Source organism: Primulina eburnea, chromosome 15 (assembly GCF_022965805.1).
Source record: "Primulina eburnea isolate SZY01 chromosome 15, ASM2296580v1, whole genome shotgun sequence".
NCBI classification, from domain to species: Eukaryota; Viridiplantae; Streptophyta; class Magnoliopsida; order Lamiales; family Gesneriaceae; genus Primulina; species Primulina eburnea.
The window spans coordinates 35,406,875-35,427,668 of record NC_133115.1 but is presented as its reverse complement, the minus strand read 5'-3'; the positions used below and the strand labels follow the sequence as shown (position 1 = coordinate 35,427,668).

The window sequence follows — 20,794 nt, the reverse complement described above, 5'->3', positions numbered from 1 at the left end:
ATAATGATGAATTGTTCTGGTTAATTCACTTATTTAATACATTTCTAAATTCTCTTTCTTTTCTCTCAATTCAGTATTATCCATAATTTATTTCAATTGAACGCAGTTATATCCATTTTTATATTCCAGATCATGACTAGTACTCATATCAATAGACGAAGAGGAAGACCCAAAAAAAAAAAAAAAAAATGGTCGTGAGACACATAGCTTGTGTTGTTATTGTATATTTTATTTACATGTCTTCCATAAAAAATTCTCACGAAATGTTTTGTGGTGATTTTGATTTTTCTGCAAAATGTTTCTTCGAAAATAAATTTCTGGAAGTTCGATTGGAGAATCGACGAATAGATTAGTTAGTTTTTTAAAATAGACATTTTTAATTAGAGTAGATCTCATGTGAGACCGTCTCACGGATCTTAATCTGTGAGACGGGTCAACCCTACTCATATTCATAATAAAAAGTAATACTCTTAGCATAAAAATAATACTTTTTCATGGATAATCCAAATAAGAGATCCGTCTTACAAATACGACCCATGAGACCGTCTCACACAAGTTTTTGTCTTTTAATTATTAGCATAACGTTATATTATACGAAAAAAAATAAAATTGAGATATCTAAGTTTTTAGTATGATGTGATCCTCTTTAAAAAATTTGAAATATTATTTTGAGTTTTATTTTAATATTTATTTTTGGATGGATAAAATAAAAATAATTTATATTTGGGGATTGTTCATTGTTTAGATGGGAAGACGGTATGGCATATATACCATAATATCCCCAATTGTGTGGATGGATGTGTTCTGTGTTTTTTTGGTATGTTCATAAGACAGGGGCATTTTCGTATCTTCAAACCATAAAGCACAATCAATTATTATTACTAGACAAAAATTTACGTGAGACGATCTCAAAAATCGTATTTTGTGAGACGGATTTCTTATTTGAGTCATCTATGAAAAATATTATTTTTATGCTAAGAGTATTAAATTTATTGTGGATATTGGTAGGATTTACCCGTCGTATAAATAAAGATTCGTGAGACTGTGTTAAAAAAAATATTTTTGTTTTTGTTATTATATCTAATTTTGCTAAACCTTTTGTTTTTTATTATTATATCTAATTTTGCTAAACCTCAGTGCAAACCCTAGGGCTTACAGAACGCTAAAACAGGCGTCGAAAGAGAATGGTAAGACCTAAAACCAGCAAGTTAAAATTGCAGAATCGGTTATCCGAGGTTAATGAAATCGAGCTACTCAATTCATGGATCGATTCGGGGAAGCCTGATTCCGGTACCAACCCGCTCTCCCAGCCTCATCCACCGGAAAAAGGTCGAATTGGGAGGCTTCCTGACGGTTCCTTTTCTCCCTATTCCGGGGCTGAGAAATTTACTCAACTGCCTCTATCGAAGAAAACCAAAGATGGATTGACGCAAGCCAAGTATTCAAAAATGACTGACATTCAGAGGGCCTCGCTCCCACACTCGCTATGCGGCCGTGACATCCTTGGAGCTGCTAAAACGGGGTCTGGAAAGACTTTGGCTTTTGTTATCCCGGTGAGCTTTATTTAATATGGCTGATATTCTTGTAGTTTAGTGGTGGCATCGTGTCCGTGTTTGATGGAGTGCACAAGAAGATCCGTGATCACAATGTTTTCTTGTTATGCAGGTTTTAGAGAAGTTATACAGAGATAGATGGGGTCCAGAGGATGGGGTTGGATGTATTATCATGTCTCCCACCAGAGAATTAGCCGGTCAGCTTTTCGAAGTATTCAAATCTGTGGGGAGGCACCATGGGTTCAGTGCTGGACTTTTAATTGGTGGTCGCAAGGATGTTGACACAGAGAAAGAGCGTGTAAACGAGCTGAACATTTTGGTGTGTACACCAGGTCGACTACTTCAGCACATGGATGAAACCCCAAATTTTGACTGTTCACAACTTCAGGTTTTCATTTGGGCAATTTTATTTATTTTTTGATAAGAAACATTTATTTATTATAATAGAAATAGAGTTTACAAAACAAGTGGACGAGCGATCCACAAATCAAAAGATAGATTAAATCGGTCATTTGGGCAATTTTGTTTCTTCATTTGTGTATTGTAGCCCTTCTTGGCTGATAACCAGTACATACGCATAACATATATTAAATTATTAGTAGTATAATCATGTTTTTGGCCTCTTGGATTGTGTTTGACTGTGATAAATGTTTGTGAAGTAGAATAAGACACGGTAATTCTTATATGTGATTAGTTGTCATGTAGTGACTTGATCATGCTTGTATTGCCATCCTCAATTTTTGCTTGCATTTGCCCTTGCCTGTTCTTGTGTGCCATTAGCAGCTATCTTTTTTTTCTATTTTGTTTATTTATTCAATTTGGTTGGTTATAGTTTGCTCGTACCATGTATGTTGCTTTCAGCCTGAGCATTGTAAGTTAGGCTTCTTAGCATGGAGAATTGCGGTCACACTTTTATATAATTTATCATGCTTATGATTTGACAATAAAGAGGCCACTAAAAATAATGGAATATCTTTTAATGGAACGTCCAGCGTCCCTAGGTTCCTAGATGTGTTATATTATATCTACAGATTCTGTTGGCTTATTCATTCTCTGTGTAACTGCTCTTAGATGTGACAAGAGGACAGTGTAATTGACTTGAGTTTAGATTTCTGGCTTGGAAACAGGTGTTAGTTCTTGATGAAGCAGATCGTATTCTTGATGTTGGTTTTAAGAAAGATGTTAATGCTATAATATCTCAATTACCAAAAAAGAGACAAACATTATTATTCTCTGCAACCCAGACAAAGTCTGTTCAAGATCTTGCTAGACTCAGTCTGAAAGATCCAGAGTACCTTAGCGTGCATGAGGAGTCTGAAACTGCTACACCTAATCGTTTACAGCAGACAGCTTTGATTGTTCCTCTTGACCAAAAGCTTGACATGCTATGGAGTTTTCTAAAGGCGCATCTCGGTTCAAGGATACTGGTCTTTCTTTCGAGCTGCAAGCAGGTAATACTGCATTGACTAATAAGAGCTAGTATTTATCAAGATATCTCCTCGACCAAATTATCCCACTGTATCTTTACAATTTTTTTGATATGAATTTCCCGTAAATCAAAGATTCCTTTTTATCCAGTTCCTGAATTCCACATGATTGTACAGTTTCTTATTAGGTCAATGACTGATAGGAGGAATGTTTGTATCTCTACATTGTTTTTGCATTTGTGGTCACCCAATGATGTATTTCTATTTACTGTTTTTGTACTTTGGGTTCCTGAATCATGTGATTTAGTAGAAAGGATGTGAGCACAGGCCTACTCTGTGTGATGAAGCTCATATTTTCTATTTTTCTTTGTTTTTCCTTTCCTTTTTTTTAAAATTATTGTTCTTGATAACTTTGCTTATCTGGATATTGGTGCATGCCACAGGTAAAATTTGTGTTTGAAGCATTCAAGAAACTTCGTCCCGGAATTCCTCTGAAATGTCTCCATGGAAGGATGAAGCAGGAGAGACGCATGGGAATATATGCACAATTTTGTGAAAAGAATTCTGTACTTTTCTCCACTGATGTGGCTTCTAGAGGACTTGATTTTAATAAAGCTGTTGATTGGGTTGTCCAGGTTGGTCTTTTCTGTTTCTATCCTAATTTAGTTTCCAACTTTGACTAGTGACATAAAATGAAGCATCACGTGGAAACATACTACATAAACTTTGAACTGTTGTTTTGATTGCCCTTGCAATTCTAGGTAGATTGCCCTGAAGATGTTGCTTCTTACATACACAGAGTGGGGCGCACTGCTCGTTACCTTTCTGGTGGGAGATCCATTTTATTCCTTGCACCCTCGGAGACAAAAATGCTTGAAAAATTACAAGAGAAAAAGATACCTATTCGATTTATTAAGGTCTGATATTCTTTTATGTTTAGTTTTCCTAGTATTTCATTATTTCTTTTTATTGACGGCACAGATGCTTGGTTTAATCACTCTCAGGTAATACTGAGCATTTTGAATCATTGGACAAATTGCATTTTATATCAATAATTGATTATGATCCCTTGCAGGCAAATACCAAAAGGTTGCAACCTGTTTCAGGATTGTTAAAGGCATTATTGGTCAAATACTCCGATCTGCAATATCTGGCTCAGAGATCCTTTGTAACATATTTGAGGTCTATCCATAAGCAGCGTGATAAGGAGATTTTTGATGTTGCTAAACTTCCGATAGATGAATTCTCCGCATCACTAGGTCTCCCCATGACCCCAAAGGTCCGTTTTCTGAAAATAAAAGTTAAGGACAAAAAAGTGTCCGAAGAATTGACCCTTGTTCCTGAAAGCAATGCTGCTGAGAACCGATTCAAACTGTTAAAAGAAACTTCAGGCACTGGTATATCCGATGAAGCAGAATTGCACACTGAAGGTGGTCTTAGTTTGAAGATGGTCACTCGGCATTTTGGGAAAGATAATACTCCCGATATTAGAGATGACGTGTACATTTCCACACTTAACTTTTTGTAGATTTATATTTCTGAACATTACCTCTTTTTCCAAACTTGTATTACGGAAAGGGCGTGATTTTGGGCATCCCAGAATTTGCGGAGAGCGAAAGAAGAAAGTTGGAAAAGGCTCCAATACTTGCAAAGAATTGAGAAATTCATCACAAAATCGTTTTGCTTTCTGACAGTTTAGGAGTCAGATAGCTCTTTATCTACATTTTGTACTATTATATATTTGGAAAAAGGCTATAGTTAGGGTCTTCATTTACCTTTTTCCAAAATGAGTGCTCAATTACTTTGTGTCCTTACTAATAATGCAATATTTGTTCTTGCCCATTGTATGCAGTGACTCGGAGATGATCACCATCTTCAGACTATCTGGTTATTTTTTTTACCTTAATCTAGCTGTTTGATTTTGTAGGCCTGCCACTAGGGTTTTAAAGAATAAGAAGCTGAAGATTAATGTGGGTAGACCGGCAGGCAGACATGTTGTATTTGATGATGATGATGTTGATGGTAGCGACACTTCAACCTCTCCTACAAAACTAGCCAATGCGCAGACTTGGTCTGATTCCAGTAAGCTGGACAAGGACATAGGTAAAATTAAACATTTGGATTTGCCCTACAATTCTATCATCAAAAGCTAGCAGTTGTAGTTATTCCGTTTTATTGTTGAAACTTCTTAGTAGAAATTAAGCTCATGTGCACTTGAGGACTTGTCTAGGACTCTAGCATATATGTCCTATTTCAAATTGTCATCGTCATTATTGAATTAACATCAGTTCCAAACTAGCCGGTCTCAGCAATTGTATAACCTTCTCCATTTTGCTTGAAGTTAAACACTGGTCATTTTCAAATCACAAAAGCTTCAGTGAAGCGCCTAAAGTGTTTGGCCAAGTTTAAAAAATTGATAAAATACTATAAAGAAAGCCATCTTCGATGAGTTGCCTCATAGTTTTACCTGGCCTCTATTGCAGTTAATCAAAGATACACCAAGCTGCGGGAGGAGGTGACTGGGGTGGACGAGGAAGACAAAGCTTCGTACCGCCAACATTTAAGAGAAAAGCGTATCAAACAAAAGATGAAGTTGAAGAGACGTAGAGATGAGAAGGGTGAGGGTGAGGGTGAGGGTGATCTCTCTGGTTCAGACAAAGAGGCACCCACTGGTAGAGTCAGTAAAAAGTCGAAGATCTATCTCCATGATAGCGAAGATGGTGAGATGAGGCAAGGTACTAGAATGAGTACAGACTCCATTACTCTTGCAGAGCAAGAGGAAATGGCTCTCAAGTTGTTGAGTTCGATGCACTCCTAAACCCTTGTCTAAATCAGAGATTATGGCCTTGATCGTTGCTACTTTTTGCTTCTGCAGCAGGGGAAAAAACGGTATTACTGATTCTTAAGAATCTTGTGTAGAGCCAAATATATTTATAGATGTAGATCTTCTAGTCTCTTTAATCTCAACCAACCAAAAAATGGCAATTATATTATTCTCGGGGAGCGCAAATCTTGTTACAAAAATTTTCAATTGATGGCCATATTTAGTCGCGGCATTTCGTTTAAAAAAGGTGAGGCACAAGTTTTTGATGCTTGTATATTTCGGCATTTTATTACAAAATTCTAGTATATCGGCATTTTATTACAAAATTCTAGTATTAGATGCTATATGCATTGACTTGAAAACTGTCGCTACTGCAAAAACAAATAAAAATGAGTTACTGTTGTAATATTTTGAATCAATATATCCCATTTCCCATTTCGTTTCTCAAAACTAATTTTGAGGCCCATAACCGTGCATACATTGAAAAACCAACTTTTATTAATCTAAATTGCAAGAACTTGTAGAACATGCGATCTCTGTGTCTTTTGTTAACATAGCAAAGTACTCGACGTAAGTTTCATTGAAGGTTTACCGCCCAATCATCTCAGGAATGCCAGGAAGCCATTTCACGGTTCTGTCCATGGTGATGAAGGTAAAATAGTATGTCTCAACGCCGAGGAAAAAGGAAATTTACTCTTCCATGCGTACATATAAATGATACGCGTTTGAAATACATTACATAAATATACTACTGAACAAGACTACATTTCCGGTTAACAAAAACATAAGATGCAGTCAGACATGCAAAACCAAACTCCAGGATACTGACCGTTGACGATTCTCCGATGAATGGAAAACATTCCCACTGCAGGGGGGTAACACTGCAACCGAATTTAAATCTACGGGGGTAAATTTTTCAGGGAAATGAGATGGAAATTAACTACTGTGCTTGTGTTGTTTGAAATCTCATTGATAATCAGGAGCTCTATTCCCTCTATTTAGTTCCCCTCCAGAGAATAATCTGTTCATCTTTAAAAAGGATAGGGACACAAGGAACCAGATCCTGCACAACAGAATGGAAAACAAGAAGTAAACGATCACAACTTCCCCTTGTGGTATGCGCATGAATTTAGAATAGAAGAAATATCAAAAGTCAAGACTAAAGATGCAATTTGCCCGAATGTCTCGCTCTATTTAAAATTTATTGTTCATGGTAATTATCCATACAAATCTTTTAAATGAAGCAGAAATCTTAGCGCCACGAACCAACTTTTATACCCTTCCAAGTGCAATTTCAAATCAAGATCCAAATAGCAGTATAAAGGCAAGTGCAAAACCCAACTGCTATAAAGGAGAGGGCCTCATACTCTTAATTTGACCCCAATCTTTTTACAGTCGCTGGCACCCACATAAGCACAATCGAGCCTCACCACTTCTTCGGTCTCAAATGCTGCTCGTACTCTATCCACTACATTAACATACACCCCATTCCTAGCTGCAGAAACAAGACATGACATTTAACGGTCACCATCTGCAAATCAACACTATCTGAAATTTTTACTTGAACAAAAACACCAAATCCATTTACACAGTTTCATCAAAGGGGGAGAAGTAAGTCCTTGGTTCCGCATCTCCTTGGTTTCTTCAAAAGTCAAACCATCGGCGACATTCTTCACGAGTTTTGGATAAATTGGTCGATAAGGCTTCCACAACATTAGAGGAATTTGTGGTCGTTTGGTGAATTCATAGTTACGACCACGATATAGGAGAAGGATATTTATGTGGCGGTAGATAATTTTCCCTCTAGATTTGTCCTACGATACACACTGAAATTCTCATCAGCTAACACTGTAGAAATTAAATCGAAAATCTTCAATATTTCAGACATAGGAAGTATGATTTCTTAAACCTCAAGATGGAAGCAAACATTGTCCATGTCAAGTGTTGGCACTCCCAAGCACTTTATTCTCACTGCTTCTGCCCTTTTCCAGTGGTTGTGGATGTCTTCAAGCATGTTGTGAGTAACTCCTCCTTTTCCTAGCACGACCAGAATTGTTTGCCACAAGATTAATGTGAAGTAGAAATGATTCGTATCAATCTAGTAATGTTAAAACTCTTAAAGAAGTCTAACCACCCAAAACTGGAAGGAAAAAAATCAATTTCATTTTTCTTTTCCTGAAAGAAAAAAAACGAAAGTAACTTTCAAAATTTTCAGGTGGCCTGAAAAAATTTGATGGAAAAACGAAAACTGCATGGTTCTTAGTTCTCACACAAGAATAAAAATTCCGGTCACAAATAAAATATTCATGAAACGGGGACTTACCCAAATTAATTTGGCGCGAGCAGTCAATGTGGCGATACTTCTCCACAAGCTCCGTTATTTCCTGTTCTGAAAGCGGCTCCCCGAGAACTCTTTCACGTTCCTCCTTCAACTTCTCGAAATCCGGCTTATGGTCAGCCGGAGCACAAGTACCGGTCCATATACGATCTATCCGACCCGGTCCAAAGGGTGAGAAGCGCGGAGGTTCGCGGAAGCCAATGGGCTGAACATCCGGGCTGTTCTCCGAATAAGAATACATAAAATCAAAGGCCAAGTCGGACTTCACCGGAAACTGGTTTGCGTTGTCAGAACTCGTCTTATTGGTGCTTTTTTGGGGTTGATTTTTACGCACGGAAAGACTTGATTTGCTCTTCTTTTTGGGCGGTTGTGTTGTGGCCCGTGAAAATGGCGGGTCGTAAATTTCTTCCTTTGATGGAGAGTGGCAAAGAAAACAAACGATGGAGAAGATTGATGATGAGCATAATTGAGTAGATAATCTAGGGTTTGTGGGTTGTCGGAAGATGGAGCGACGCCATGAAATGAGCTTCAGCATTTGACATACGTCGGGGGTTCTGCGGCAGAAGTATGCGGGGTAGAATCAAATATAGCATTTCATATACACATACGTTTGAATTTCACATGTTTTTTTTATATATAAATTTTGTGTGAATTTGTAATTAAAAAGACACTTTTTGAGTTAATAAATACTTCTTTCGTAGATTTCTATTGAAATTTTGAAGGATTATATTTAATGGAATTACAATTTAAATGGCAATTGAAGGGGGTGGATTGATCAATGGTTGCATTTGGGAGCAAAATCAAAACCACCAAGTGACTGACATATGTAGGTGTCATGCTTAAATAATTTATTTCGAATGTTGTTCACTTGTTTCCTCAACTGTAACTTGGTATTTGGCTGTTCCAATTCAAGAATCATAACACATCTGACCCGGCAGTTTTTACGACATTTCAAATTTTCAATTCCACCCAGTTACCTCTTTGCTTTCTTGTGACAGAGAACATGCACAAAAAGGGTACGAACATAAAATCTGAACGAAGCTCAAGAAACGTTGCTCAATCTCTCAGCTTTGCAACGCCTTTGATATCCAACCATGGATCGAAAAACATCCAAAAGACCATCCAATCCATCAGGCTCTTCTCCAACACCTTTCAATGCATACACAATACTTTCAATAGTCGACAAAAATTCAGCCTTTGGCTGATGCCTCACTTCTGCATATAAGCTCGACTCGTGTATATCCAACCTTATATGTGGCAAGAACTTCAACCAAGGATTCTCCTTATACATTCTCTTTGCCTTGGCCCAAGTTCCATCCAACACAATTAAATTCTTGACATCAACAGTTAAAGCTTCAATGCCTAATGCTTCTTCACTTGGAAATAAAAGAACTGATCCTGGAGGAACAGTCATGTCGAATTCTTCAAACTCTTCGTGTCTGTTGCTCCCAACCGCTGGCTTGCTTTGAAGCTTTTTCACGACGAAACCTTTTCTTAAATGATCAACAGCTACATCAGAGTGCAGCAATTGATCAAAATCCAGTTTCCTCCATTTGCTTGTTGCAGTCCAACTTTGATCGAAGGACGTAATAGCTCCATATTTTTCAACCGTGAAATTGATTTCAGAAGATTTACAACCATGGAAAGCTGCTATATCCTCGTCAGTTACATCATCTTTACTAATCCCACCCGACACTACCTCATCCAGTTGAGAACTCCTCAACGGTAAAATTGTATCATCATTGCAAATTTCGCTCATTTTCCCACCATCAAAGCAGTCTTTTTCCCTAATTTGTCTATCTAAAACGGGCCCAACAACACAACCATTAGTCTCCCCTTCACTTGACATTTCATCAAACACATTGCAGCTTCCATCCGTCTCAATCCGATCCATTCTCCCACCTGAGTCAAGCAACCGAATAAAGAACCGGGCCTGGAAATTAACATCAGAGACGGTGACAACATCCACATTTTTCAAACCCAGGGTGGCGATTCTTGCAGAATTCAAGGGGTGCTTCTTCTCAAGACTGTGACGGAGAATGGTGACGGCGACGGAATTATGGAAAGCAGGGGTCTTCAATGTGTTGCAGAGGCAAGTAACAGTAGGTTTGGAGCATGAGGGGCAAGTGGGTCTCTTCATTAACCCGGATTGATGCACCAGTCGGAGAAATCGTAAATTTGTTGTGGGGAAATTAAGGATGGAGTTGAATGGCGAAGTTCCCTGTTGCGATCCGATTCGTATCACAGAACCGAGCGGAATGAGCTGAAGGTTGCCGGGTATCATTGATTATTGATTTTCCGCTAATTATTAATCACATACTTGTATATCAACAGATTAAAAAAATATTTTTGGCTTTTGGTTTTAAAATCAATTTGGGTGTTAAATGTCAATTATATTCTTGTGAATATATATTTTTATCATCAAAATTATGTAATTAAACGAATAATATCATTGTTAAAATTTTTAATTACGTTATCAAACATACGTGTATATCTCGAAAATTATTTTAACCCCGTACTTACAAATTTTAACAATAATCTTGTTCATTTAATTACATAATTTAATGTTGAAATGATTAAATTGATAAAAAAAAAAAAAAACATAATTACATGACCAATTTAATCATTCCGTAATTACATATGGACTTCTATGATAGCAATATATGAGGAATTCTATTATAGCAATAATGAAACTTACTGCACCTACAGCTACCGTTTATCATATATGGACTCTACGCGACAAAGTTGTGGATGACATCATTATAAGAATTCAGATTCATACCTTCCGTTGCATTCCTTATGCTGTTGAGATAATTTCGGATTTATTGCAAACTCTGTTGTACGATTGTTTATGATTTGATATGTCATTCTCTTGGAGATGCTTAATGTATATGTAACTACAATTTTTTGCATATTTTAATGAACGTTTCATTTAAAAAATAAAAATAAAACTAACAATTTGTCTTCTTTTACCCAAATTCTACATTATCTTATGATTAATTTAAATAAAATAAAGGGTAGGAATTTAATTTTGCTTTAACTTCTAATTACTCTCAACTTCTTCATCATTTATAAATAATCACTTCTCTTTTCCAAATACTCCCTTGATTTGTAGGACAAAATTTTAAATTAACCCGAATGATGGACTATTTTCTTACAAACCAAAGTTTGAACCAAATTTGATACTATAGTTATATGAAATGCTTTAAATAAATCACACTATGAAAAGTTTTCTTATTCAAAAAAAACATTTCAAATATAATCATGGATAAAGCATTTCTCTACCTTTTATAATTAGGTTTTGTTTAGACAAATACTTTTTTAAAAAATTAGTTTTTTATAAGTAAAAAAACTTAAAATATTGTTTGGATAAGATTTTTGTAAAAAGTTTTTGTTTTTTTAAAAATGTTCTTCAAGTATAATTTTTAAAAAACAATTTAAATGTTTTTTTTTTTTTATTTTTAAAAAAAGAAGACAATAATGAAAATCAAAACATATTATTTTTTAAAAGTAAAAACATTTTTATATAATAGTTGTCCAAAAAAATATTTATTCTTAAAACAACATTTAAATATTTTTTAATTTTTAAAAATAAATTTATAAAAACGTTTTATATGTACTTATCTAAACGGGAGCATGTATCTATTTTTTAATCTTTGGTAACTATTTCCATATTATATTTTTATTATCCAATTAATTATATTTTTTAATGATAATCACCATGAGATATTGTTTGATGCAAAGATATAAAACTTTATTGTTTAGCTAAATTTTATAGTAATTAAAGTTCAAAATAATTATATGCCCACGCACCGTCCCACTGCCATCGCTAATTACACTCCGGAAGTTTGACCAGCAGAGCATCGACCCGACGGTAGCACACGCCATTTCCTTTTGAGCATCTTTGTTTGCTGCACACAAATTTATCACAAATATTTACCATTCTTTTTTTCCCATTTTATTTTTCATATTGACTGCGGTATTCTCCAATGATCCTGATTTGGGAATCAGAAATGCATGACTTTTGCTTCACGATCCCATATGGACTGCTTCTGGTGTGTGGTGGCGTCATAGGATATGCCAAAAAAGGTAGCGTAGCGTCGCTGGCTGGTGGCTGCGGGACTGGTCTGTTTCTTATCCTCGCTGGTTACCTCAGCCTCCAAGCATTCAATAAGCGCAAAAATTCTTACTTGGCCTTGATTCTTGAAACGGGTATGCTTAGATTTTCTTCTTTTTACGGATTTACAGTTCCTTTGATAATCAGTGTACACACACGTAGAAATTAATGTTGTTTTACAACCGCGTTTGGATTTGTCCGCATACACAAATTCTTGATGAACCTTATTCGGATCTGTAGAGGAAAGATGCATGTTAACTCGTGACTTTTGTGGTAGCTTGCAATGAGACAAAGTATATTTCTCTATGTTGTGAATTTCCACCTTACTAGACTGTATAGATTAAAGGATTTAGACATCAGTTGTTTCATTACCCTATTATATTGACAATATTTATGTCGGGAACTTTTGGCCTTGATCATAATTTCGCCTCTACGTTGCCATTAGCTTCTGTCGTATTTCTGGTATTCGACTCATTATTTTTGTTGTGATGTTGCTTGGTGACTGAATTTCTCACTTGCATTTAGCCTTGTGCCCGTACCAGTGCACAAAAAATATCAGGAAAACCGATATCTTATTTTGGAGAAAACCAGTGGGATGAGGAGTTGTGTGGTCTTTGAACTGGCTGTAATGTGTACGATAATTGAGAAACTATTGGCAGTCGGCATTTAGCTTGTATATAACCATCTACAAAATAAATATTTGATGCAATGATTGAACTGATCCAAAAATGATTTTGCAACTTAAGAGTTGTTACTTTACATCCACCAGTGTTGTGAATGGAACGGAGTTATTATTCTGATCTCTTGTTGCGATTCAAATGGTAGTTTGATCAAGATGTTCTGTATTGGCAATATAGCAAGTACCAATAGATATCCAGATCCGTATCTTTCATTGCTGAAAAAATTCAGCTATTGATTTCACATCAATGATCTTGGTGATAATCAGAGCTCGTTTACATATACAAAACCTTTTCCAATGCTAAACTTCACCTTGTAAATGACCTTTGCACTTGAAACATCTGATTCCAGCAAACAAGCATTCACTGTACAATTAGAATACCCTGTAATTTCTATCGCTTGGTTACGCCACTTATCGTACCGTTCTTCTATTACTCTTGTTGGCATGAAGCTGTGACTTGATCACCTTTTTTATGTATCTTAAATTTCTTACGTCTCACTGCCTCTTCTTACCACGAATCTCTTTATCAATATGTAAATGACTAACCGTGAAAAGAACGTTCCTTTCTGTTAAAATCATGTGGTGTCGTGCTTCTGATTGCGAGTTATGTAATAAATTTATTTGATTTGGGATTGCCTTTAACAGTTATTGCTGCCGTACTAACATGGGTCATGGGACAGCGATACATGCAAACTTCGAAGATAATGCCTGCTGGTATTGTTGCTGGTCTCAGGTAACTGAAAAGATTTAAAATGTACCAATGCGCCTGGTTTCCATAAACAAAGACTGGGTTGATTCATATTGCTTCTTGGCGTTTGTCACATAAAACTGCTATAATATTCAAATGTTTCACTAGATGTAACGTTTCTTAAGTTAATTTTTTATCTACTTATTCAATTATTAATGGCAAATTGTCAACTGGAGATATGATTGGGGAATGTCCAACTTTTCTGGTTTTCCTCTGCTTTTGCAGGTTTTTTTGCTTTAAAACTTCTCAGGGTATTCATGCTTACTTATTTATTGATTATGCCAATTGCATGAGGCAACTATACTCGAAATGAACTGATTTTGTCGCCGTATTTTCTTGTTTGCAGCTTTGTCATGACTGGATTTTATCTTTACAAGATTACAACTGGTGGGAACCATATCCCACCTAAGAAGGAGTAATGGAATCGAGAATTTATTGCCATATAGTTTCAACAATATATTTACAGATAGAAAACATGCTACTTTAGAGTTGTAAACAAAATCGCCTCTTCAAAGTTCTTGAATCGCCTCTGCTGATCCAGAAATGTAACTTCTCTCATAAACTCTACTAAAATTGTTTGAATGCTGCTTTGCCCGATGTGTAATTCTGCTAATCAAATTGTTCGCAATCTTCCTATGTGGACTCAACTTTGCTACTATTTTACTTGATCGAGATCTTCAAAATTTTCACTCTCTTCTAGCAGGGGAAAAAATCACCATTTGGAGATTAATAATGGATGCGACTTGCTGTCAGTTAACCTCTGGCGTACTGTAAAGTATAAAATATACAATTCTATTTTCTTGAGCAGACAGTAAGTACAGATGATTGAATCTGCGTTTGATGTTTTCAACATACATGTTATTACCTAAATATACAAGATGTATACAATGATATAAAAAAGGTTTACAACCTTCTAGTATGTAAGTGCTGTACGATATAGCCTGGGATTTGAAGGTAGGATAGTCTATCAGCAGCCAGCTGGTCTGTAATAATCTTTAGGCATCGAAGGGCACCTTTCATTCATGTGAGGGTAAGGTTCCACCGTGTTGTATCCCGGTAATTCCATTCGATATTTTCCTCGAATTTGACAGAAGGGGAGCTTTACTGTGTCCCCATCGTTACACCATTTAGGTAAATGGCTCATGTTATTTTCAAAAAACTTGAGTGAGTAAGCATCTTTTATCTGCAGTGACAGAAAGTCGAGAAAGTGTTACTGTTTGCTGAACATATTTATTGGAACACAGAATACTTTAAAATCTTTACTTACAGTGAACTCAGTGACTTGAATAGAGCTCGAAAGGTCACCAAACAGCCCTGCTGCCTTGTATAATTCGAAGACAAAAGCAACACATGATGTTGACTTCCCATCTGCATAAACCCAATCATCTTGTTCTGGAACAGTCAACAATTCACCAAAAGATGAACCACGCTTCTCAACTTCGACGAGAATTTCAGAAAGTGTAGAGTTCTGCAAGGACAAAAGTATACCATCTTTAGCATCCAATCGAATGCTATTTGGTGGTAATGCAACTATTTCGAAGAATTTCCTCCAATCCGCCCAGATCAAGTTTATAGGTCCTTCAAAATGCGTACATATTTGATAAATAAAATGTGTATAATAATGAAACCTTAGTTCCAAGACGTTTGTTCAATGCTTCAATCCACAAGTCACTGGCGTATGAAGGTCGCATCTGTGTCCAAACAGTCATACAAGAAGCCACCTGTGATTTATATATATAAAAAAAAGATGAAAAAGAAGCAAAAATATAGCTCACATTTATTTCTAAGGGCCTTAAAAAAAATAAAATAAGATAAAGAGGCAAAAATATCTCATCAATACACGGGGTGATGCAACATCTGCAGGTATAGATGGTGGCATGACCAACCAGCAGCATCAGTGATTGTAAATTTGTAAGACATTGAGTTCAGTGGTATGATCTGTTCATGATGGCTGGCTGGCTGCCTTCTTTCTTTGTTTCTTTGTTTCTTTTTATAAATTTCATATAATCATTTTAAAAAAATAGGTAATACATCTCTCAATCAGGATATATTTTGTATTGAAGCATACTGGAACCTGAAAATTTGGTGAGACGGAAGAAAAACTCTCGAAGGACAAAAAAGCAGTACCAGGTGAGCATCCAAAGGTTTTGGGTAATTCCCACTAACTGTATCTATCCAGCTAAATATCAAATTGTGATAACCATAAGGATTTCCTGACATGCTTTGTGCGTATTCCCAGGCAGCAGTTTCGTTGAACTTTTCCCGGAGTTCTGGATGCAAGGGAAGTAACGCTATATGTGGATTGGCATCATCTTTTGTGAGTTCAAATTCCCACCATTCATCCCATGGTAAGATAGCAATAACATCTTCCCCCTAAAAAGTAAAATGAAATTAAAAATGGCATACAAGTGAAAAGACAAAGAAAGAAATGATGTGTCACCAAGTCGACACCAATAGCTGTTTCAACTCTCAATAACTTAGGATCAAGAACCAATAGCTACACATGTTCCATGCAGGTTATGCCTATTAGATTAGACCTGTCGGTCATCAAATTAATTTTAAAGACGTGTAACAACGACATTACAAGGAGACAATAGGATGTGTCTCTCTCTTATTAGGTACTTGGTTTATGGATAGCAAGTCATGAGGATTCTTAACGACTCACCCCAGCACAGATAGAGAAATATATCTGAAATAATGCAAATCTAAAGAACTAAGTGAAATCATTCAAAACCAACAAAAATAGCCTGGATTTCACAAGAATCTAACACCAGAAAATTCCAGTACCAGTTAAATCATCACCTTCTCATTCTCGTTTCCTGATTCTGCAACCCATAGCTTTCCATCAGAGTCCCTTAGGCAGACCGCAGAATGACCCGCATATGATCCAGTTACCCATTTTTCTAATGTCTCAAAACCACCCCACCGACCTCGGATTTTCGATAATACAAGGAAATCTCCAGATTGGATATCCTCAACAGTAACGTTAGTGACCCACGGTTCGGGGCGTTCATCAAAAGTAGCATCCATGTGCTTTTTAAGAAATGCAACATTAGAACTCTCCCCCCAGCTGGTGAACAAAGGGAACACTTCCCATAGAGCGCGAAGGGTTCCTAACATCCCTGCTTGCATGAGAAAGATCGATACCCCTCTATTTTTTACCTGATTTTTAAGGGGATCCATCCTTATTTAGTATGAAAAAAAAACTTGCTCTAAAACTAAGCAGTATGGTTCTCATTAAAATAAACTTGAACTCACATATTCAAACTCAGCTTCTGATTCCCACTCTTTGAATTCGAGGGTGTGTTCTCGAGATAAAAAGTAATAATCCCATGTAACTTGATAAGGAGTTGCAAAGATATAAAGATCCATGCACGTCCAACTATGAGCATTGCTTACCTGAATCAATAAATCATATTTTTTTTCCCTTTTCATCCGTAATCAAGAAATAATTTTAACTGACAAGATGATGGACATTAAAAAGGCATTTAGCTGCAATCGAAACTTTCAACAGAATTTGTATTTTACCTTTGTACGTCACCCTAGTTAACATTAAAGTAATCTGTAGGAGGAATAACCGAAAGCCACTTTTCAAGAGTTTCAGCAAAAATAGTTTCAAAGGAACCATAATTTACAAAGGTCCCGAACTTACACAGTGAAATTTTCTTCAATAACCGAACTAAAGAAATAGTCAAACAAAAAGAACTTAAGAAAATCAGCCTTTAATATGAAAGTCCTTCGAGAAGTAGTTCAAAGCATATAAATAAACCAACCCGAAACATAAAATAAGAAATCCCAAATTCCCAAACCTCCAAAACTCCCTTCAATAATCCTAACTACCTCGAAATCGATCGATAGAAGACAATAAAGCTGCATCCAATCACCTTAATATGAAGAGTACCGCCCCCGAATTTACTTTCACTTTTGTTGTGAAACTCCAACCAAGCAGTGTTGTTGTAAAAGCAAGCACCTTTCCACTCTAGTTGGGGAGCGTTACCAGCAGTGGCAGCTCCGACAAAAGCAGGCAAAAGGTCCGCCTCGTTATTGAGAGCATTTAGAATAGGCCAGGAAACTTGTCTAGGAAGCAGCGGCAGTAAATCTTTAGGATGAAAGATTGCTTTATAGGCTTGTGCTTCCCGAGTGTATACACCAGAAATGATGAAAATAGTCAACAATATCATTAATACATGATGGGTTCTGATGCTGATCTTGAACCCAACTATCATGGCGGAAGAAACAGAGAGATGATTCAAGGAATTCAAAGATTGAATGGGGTTGCGAGGAACGAAGTCCTCTAATGGTAAGATATGACTTCAACTAATGGGGTTCTTGACAGGTGATCGGCTGGGATTTTTACAGGATAGCATGAAGAACAATGGTTCTAAAATTTAAATCATGATTAATATTAGTTTTTGGTTTAATATTTATAGTCATTACCTATTAATTTAATAATAAATTATTTTTAAAAAATAAAATAAAAATAATATAGAATACGATTTTCATATATATTTTATGGTATTAAAATTTTAAATATATGTTTATATGAAGTCTTTCGATTTATACAAATGATACGAGATTTTCAAAATTGAACAACTAAAATTAATTAAAATAATTATAAATATATTTAATATTTCAGAAACGATAATTATATTAGAATGAAATGAAAATATAAATCTAAACAAATATAAAATGAATAAATAACATAAATTAAATAGTAAACACATAATATGAGGACAATTGACATTAAAAAAAGTAAATAATCATAAATCATAATAATAATGATAACTGGCACGATTCTAGCGAATTCCAGGGTCAACTTGACCTGCATGAATACGTGATTCTACGTCACCTTTCCCGAGCGCTATCTTTTACCACTATAGCTTTGAAAATGAAACAAACATTGTAAATCTCACAAAGTGTCTACGACTGCTATTGCCCCACGCAACAGGAAACTAAGCCACACCCCAAAACAGCCAGGCCAATCCCAATTTCAGCCACCGATTCTTCATTGTCATTTCCGCACTTTCCTTTGTGATTGCTACGTACATATATTTGGCTCTGTACTCGCTTTCTTGATCACACTAATTATTTCAATGGATGTTGTATTTCAGCCGAATCCAACTCTTAATAAACTTGTATATGGTGCCAGATTTCGCCATCGAATTTCCCTTCCTAACAGACTAATTCATTGCTCTGCCATGGCGCCGCCCAAGCACTTCCTTCCGGGTAACTTGGAACTCGAACCCAAGCTCACAACCCGCGGCTCCCCGGTGTTAAATGACCCGACTTTGAAATCTACGTGGCCTCAGCGTGCATGGGTGGCAGGCGGCTGCACCACTGTGTTGATTTCTCTGACGAAATCTGTATTTGCTGCTGAGGCTCCCCATATTTGGCTCGAGCCCATCTTAGCCGGCTTGATTGGCTATGTGCTCGCTGATCTCGCCTCCGGCGTCTACCACTGGGGCATTGACAACTATGGCAGCAGGGGAACCCCAGTCTTCGGCGTACAAATTGAAGGATTTCAGGGTCACCACAAGTGGCCTTGGGTTATCACACGTCGACAGTTCGCCAACAACTTACACTCGCTGGCAAAAGGCACGATTTTCACTGTCCTCCCAATAAACTTCATCTGTGACGATCCGACAATAATGGGGTTCGTTTCTGTGTGCTCGGGCTGCATTATGTTTAGTCAGCAGTTTCACGCGTGGGCTCATACCACTAAGAGCAAACTCCCGCCGTTGGTGGTGGCACTGCAAGACGCCGGAGTGCTGGTATCGAGGACGCAACACGCGGCGCACCACCGCACACCATATAACAACAACTATTGCATAGTGAGTGGGATTTGGAATGAGCTTTTGGATGAGTCGAGGTTTTTTGAGGCGCTGGAAATGGCGATTTTCTTCAAGTTCGGGGTCAGGCCAAGATCATGGAATGAACCCAACTCTGATGTCCCTGAAGAAGCAGAAACTGCATCTTTGGCTCCATAACTTTGGACTCCGTTGTTCAAATATTCATTTTATATTATTTTGTGTATGAAGTACAGATTGGATTACTCAATTTTTTTGCTGTACCATATCAATTATGTATATTTTAACGAAATTCTAATGCAAGGTTTCAACCTCGCTTATCCCTCAACTTTTATCAGTTAAACCAAGCCTTGCCAGCATAATTTGCAAATTTTATACTACTATGATGGGTTGTAACTTATAAATTGATATACAATCTTACTAGTTTTCAACTTTAATAATGTGTGAAGTGGGAATCTCTCTAGAACCCCCCAAAAAAAAGATTTTATATATAAATAATCTATTGCATGCCCCGAAATTGTAAATGTAGAACAATCTCAAAAATCTATGTTAGTTTGTTTCGCACAATATAGGATACATTTATTCACGTCACATCAAAGTCCCCAGACGGTACAAAACTCCACCACCATTCAAATGTTCCTGTTAACTAGGGCCACATGACAAGTTCAAACATTTTATCATGCTGAATATTCCAACGAATCATGCTCGAGCAGCAGAGGGGTATGGAGGCATATTCCATCATCTCAATAAACCCAACCTACGAATGGTTGACTTTGCAGAGGAAGAAAGATCACAAGAATACCACATTTTAATTTTTTTTTTGGAAGGAGACCCCAAAAATAAGTTCGCCCGACACTAACTTTAATATACAACGTAACACTCGGGGTCAACAAGAAGACAGAAGAAATATTAGACAGCATCCATAACTGCAAAGGAAGACACAGATGATACACAGGGAAACCAATATCTACGTCTGTCATCCTTGTGGCCATCATCAGTCATAGCAAGACCTTCCTGTATTACCAAACTGAACCGATTAGCACTCGTTCAAATTCTAAAGCATACGCACGTTGATGAAGAATATATGACATAATTCTACTAAAGTGATCAAGTCGTCTTTGTACCTCATCAACTGGCACATAGCCTAGACCCTAAAACAAACAAAGCTAGGCAACTAATAATTTTAAGAACAAAGAAAAAAGACAGGGTAATAATTATGATATAAATGTCAGTCCAAGAAGAGGATATTGCTAAATAAATTGCATCATTATGAAGAGGGGGGCGAGAGGCAAGGAGGGCAC

The 20,794-nt window shown here is 36.7% G+C and overlaps 6 protein-coding genes across 7 annotated transcripts; 3 read left to right on the top strand and 3 right to left on the bottom strand.

The window, feature by feature from the left end:
- The first annotated feature begins 1,126 nt into the window (after positions 1–1,126).
- On the top strand, positions 1,127–5,973 carry LOC140814129 (DEAD-box ATP-dependent RNA helicase 32). Its single transcript, XM_073173007.1, has 8 exons — positions 1,127–1,553; positions 1,666–1,941; positions 2,681–3,004; positions 3,424–3,615; positions 3,742–3,897; positions 4,056–4,480; positions 4,908–5,083; positions 5,464–5,973. The coding sequence occupies exons 1-8, from the start codon at positions 1,185–1,187 to the stop codon at positions 5,796–5,798; spliced, it is 2,253 nt and encodes a 750-aa protein (XP_073029108.1). The 5' UTR covers positions 1,127–1,184; the 3' UTR covers positions 5,799–5,973.
- An 816-nt stretch (positions 5,974–6,789) lies between these two features.
- Positions 6,790–8,899, bottom strand: LOC140815138 (CRS2-associated factor 2, mitochondrial). Its single transcript, XM_073174249.1, is given in 5 exon segments — positions 6,790–6,867; positions 7,172–7,299; positions 7,393–7,618; positions 7,714–7,841; positions 8,128–8,899. Coding segments are annotated over 5 exon segments (1,110 nt in total). The 5' UTR covers positions 8,678–8,899.
- On the bottom strand, positions 8,563–10,447 carry LOC140815137 (uncharacterized). The gene is made up of 2 exons (XM_073174248.1): positions 9,146–10,447; positions 8,563–8,696 (listed from the first exon to the last, which is right to left on the bottom strand). Exon 1 carries the CDS (start codon positions 10,424–10,426, stop codon positions 9,185–9,187), a length of 1,242 nt encoding a protein of 413 aa, XP_073030349.1. The 5' UTR covers positions 10,427–10,447; the 3' UTR covers positions 8,563–8,696; positions 9,146–9,184.
- Positions 10,448–11,948: 1,501 nt separating this feature from the next.
- Positions 11,949–14,323, top strand: LOC140815140 (protein FATTY ACID EXPORT 5-like). 2 transcript variants are annotated; one of them, XM_073174251.1, is made up of 4 exons: positions 11,949–12,016; positions 12,154–12,354; positions 13,584–13,671; positions 14,033–14,323. In XM_073174251.1, exons 2-4 carry the CDS (start codon positions 12,156–12,158, stop codon positions 14,103–14,105), a joined length of 360 nt encoding a protein of 119 aa, XP_073030352.1. In that variant the 5' UTR covers positions 11,949–12,016; positions 12,154–12,155; the 3' UTR covers positions 14,106–14,323. The 2 variants fall into 2 exon arrangements, with proteins under 2 accessions (XP_073030352.1, XP_073030351.1); XM_073174250.1 differs by lacking the exon at positions 11,949–12,016 and having other exon boundaries at positions 12,033–12,354.
- A 129-nt stretch (positions 14,324–14,452) lies between these two features.
- LOC140815136 (uncharacterized) lies at positions 14,453–18,070 on the bottom strand. The gene is made up of 7 exons (XM_073174247.1): positions 17,571–18,070; positions 16,945–17,085; positions 16,489–16,848; positions 15,814–16,059; positions 15,315–15,407; positions 14,954–15,154; positions 14,453–14,869 (listed from the first exon to the last, which is right to left on the bottom strand). Exons 1-7 carry the CDS (start codon positions 17,910–17,912, stop codon positions 14,654–14,656), a joined length of 1,599 nt encoding a protein of 532 aa, XP_073030348.1. The 5' UTR covers positions 17,913–18,070; the 3' UTR covers positions 14,453–14,653.
- A 455-nt stretch (positions 18,071–18,525) lies between these two features.
- LOC140814650 (fatty acid desaturase 4-like 2, chloroplastic) lies at positions 18,526–19,849 on the top strand. The gene has a single exon (XM_073173690.1). It carries the CDS (start codon positions 18,780–18,782, stop codon positions 19,671–19,673), a length of 894 nt encoding a protein of 297 aa, XP_073029791.1. The 5' UTR covers positions 18,526–18,779; the 3' UTR covers positions 19,674–19,849.
- The last annotated feature ends 945 nt before the right edge of the window (positions 19,850–20,794 follow it).

What these genes read in the sequence shown, in the direction of transcription:
- LOC140815137 (XM_073174248.1), bottom strand. Translation starts at nt 10,426, where the DNA reads ATGATACCCGGCAACCTTCAGCTCATTCCGCTCGGTTCTGTGATACGA.
- LOC140815140 (XM_073174250.1), top strand. Translation starts at nt 12,132, where the DNA reads ATGATCCTGATTTGGGAATCAGAAATGCATGACTTTTGCTTCACGATC. An exon ending in GGCCTTGATTCTTGAAACGG is followed by an intron (nt 12,355 to 13,583) that starts GTATGCTTAGAT and finishes TGCCTTTAACAG; the next exon opens with TTATTGCTGCCGTACTAACA. An exon ending in GGTATTGTTGCTGGTCTCAG is followed by an intron (nt 13,672 to 14,032) that starts GTAACTGAAAAG and finishes TCTTGTTTGCAG; the next exon opens with CTTTGTCATGACTGGATTTT.
- LOC140815136 (XM_073174247.1), bottom strand. Translation starts at nt 17,912, where the DNA reads ATGATAGTTGGGTTCAAGATCAGCATCAGAACCCATCATGTATTAATG. An exon ending in CAGAAGCTGAGTTTGAATAT is followed by an intron (nt 16,849 to 16,944) that starts GTGAGTTCAAGT and finishes CTTAAAAATCAG; the next exon opens with GTAAAAAATAGAGGGGTATC. An exon ending in TTCAAGTCACTGAGTTCACT is followed by an intron (nt 14,870 to 14,953) that starts GTAAGTAAAGAT and finishes CTGTCACTGCAG; the next exon opens with ATAAAAGATGCTTACTCACT.
- LOC140814650 (XM_073173690.1), top strand. Translation starts at nt 18,780, where the DNA reads ATGGATGTTGTATTTCAGCCGAATCCAACTCTTAATAAACTTGTATAT.
- LOC140814129 (XM_073173007.1), top strand. Translation starts at nt 1,185, where the DNA reads ATGGTAAGACCTAAAACCAGCAAGTTAAAATTGCAGAATCGGTTATCC. An exon ending in CCCGATATTAGAGATGACGT is followed by an intron (nt 4,481 to 4,907) that starts GTACATTTCCAC and finishes TTGATTTTGTAG; the next exon opens with GCCTGCCACTAGGGTTTTAA. An exon ending in TAAGCTGGACAAGGACATAG is followed by an intron (nt 5,084 to 5,463) that starts GTAAAATTAAAC and finishes CCTCTATTGCAG; the next exon opens with TTAATCAAAGATACACCAAG.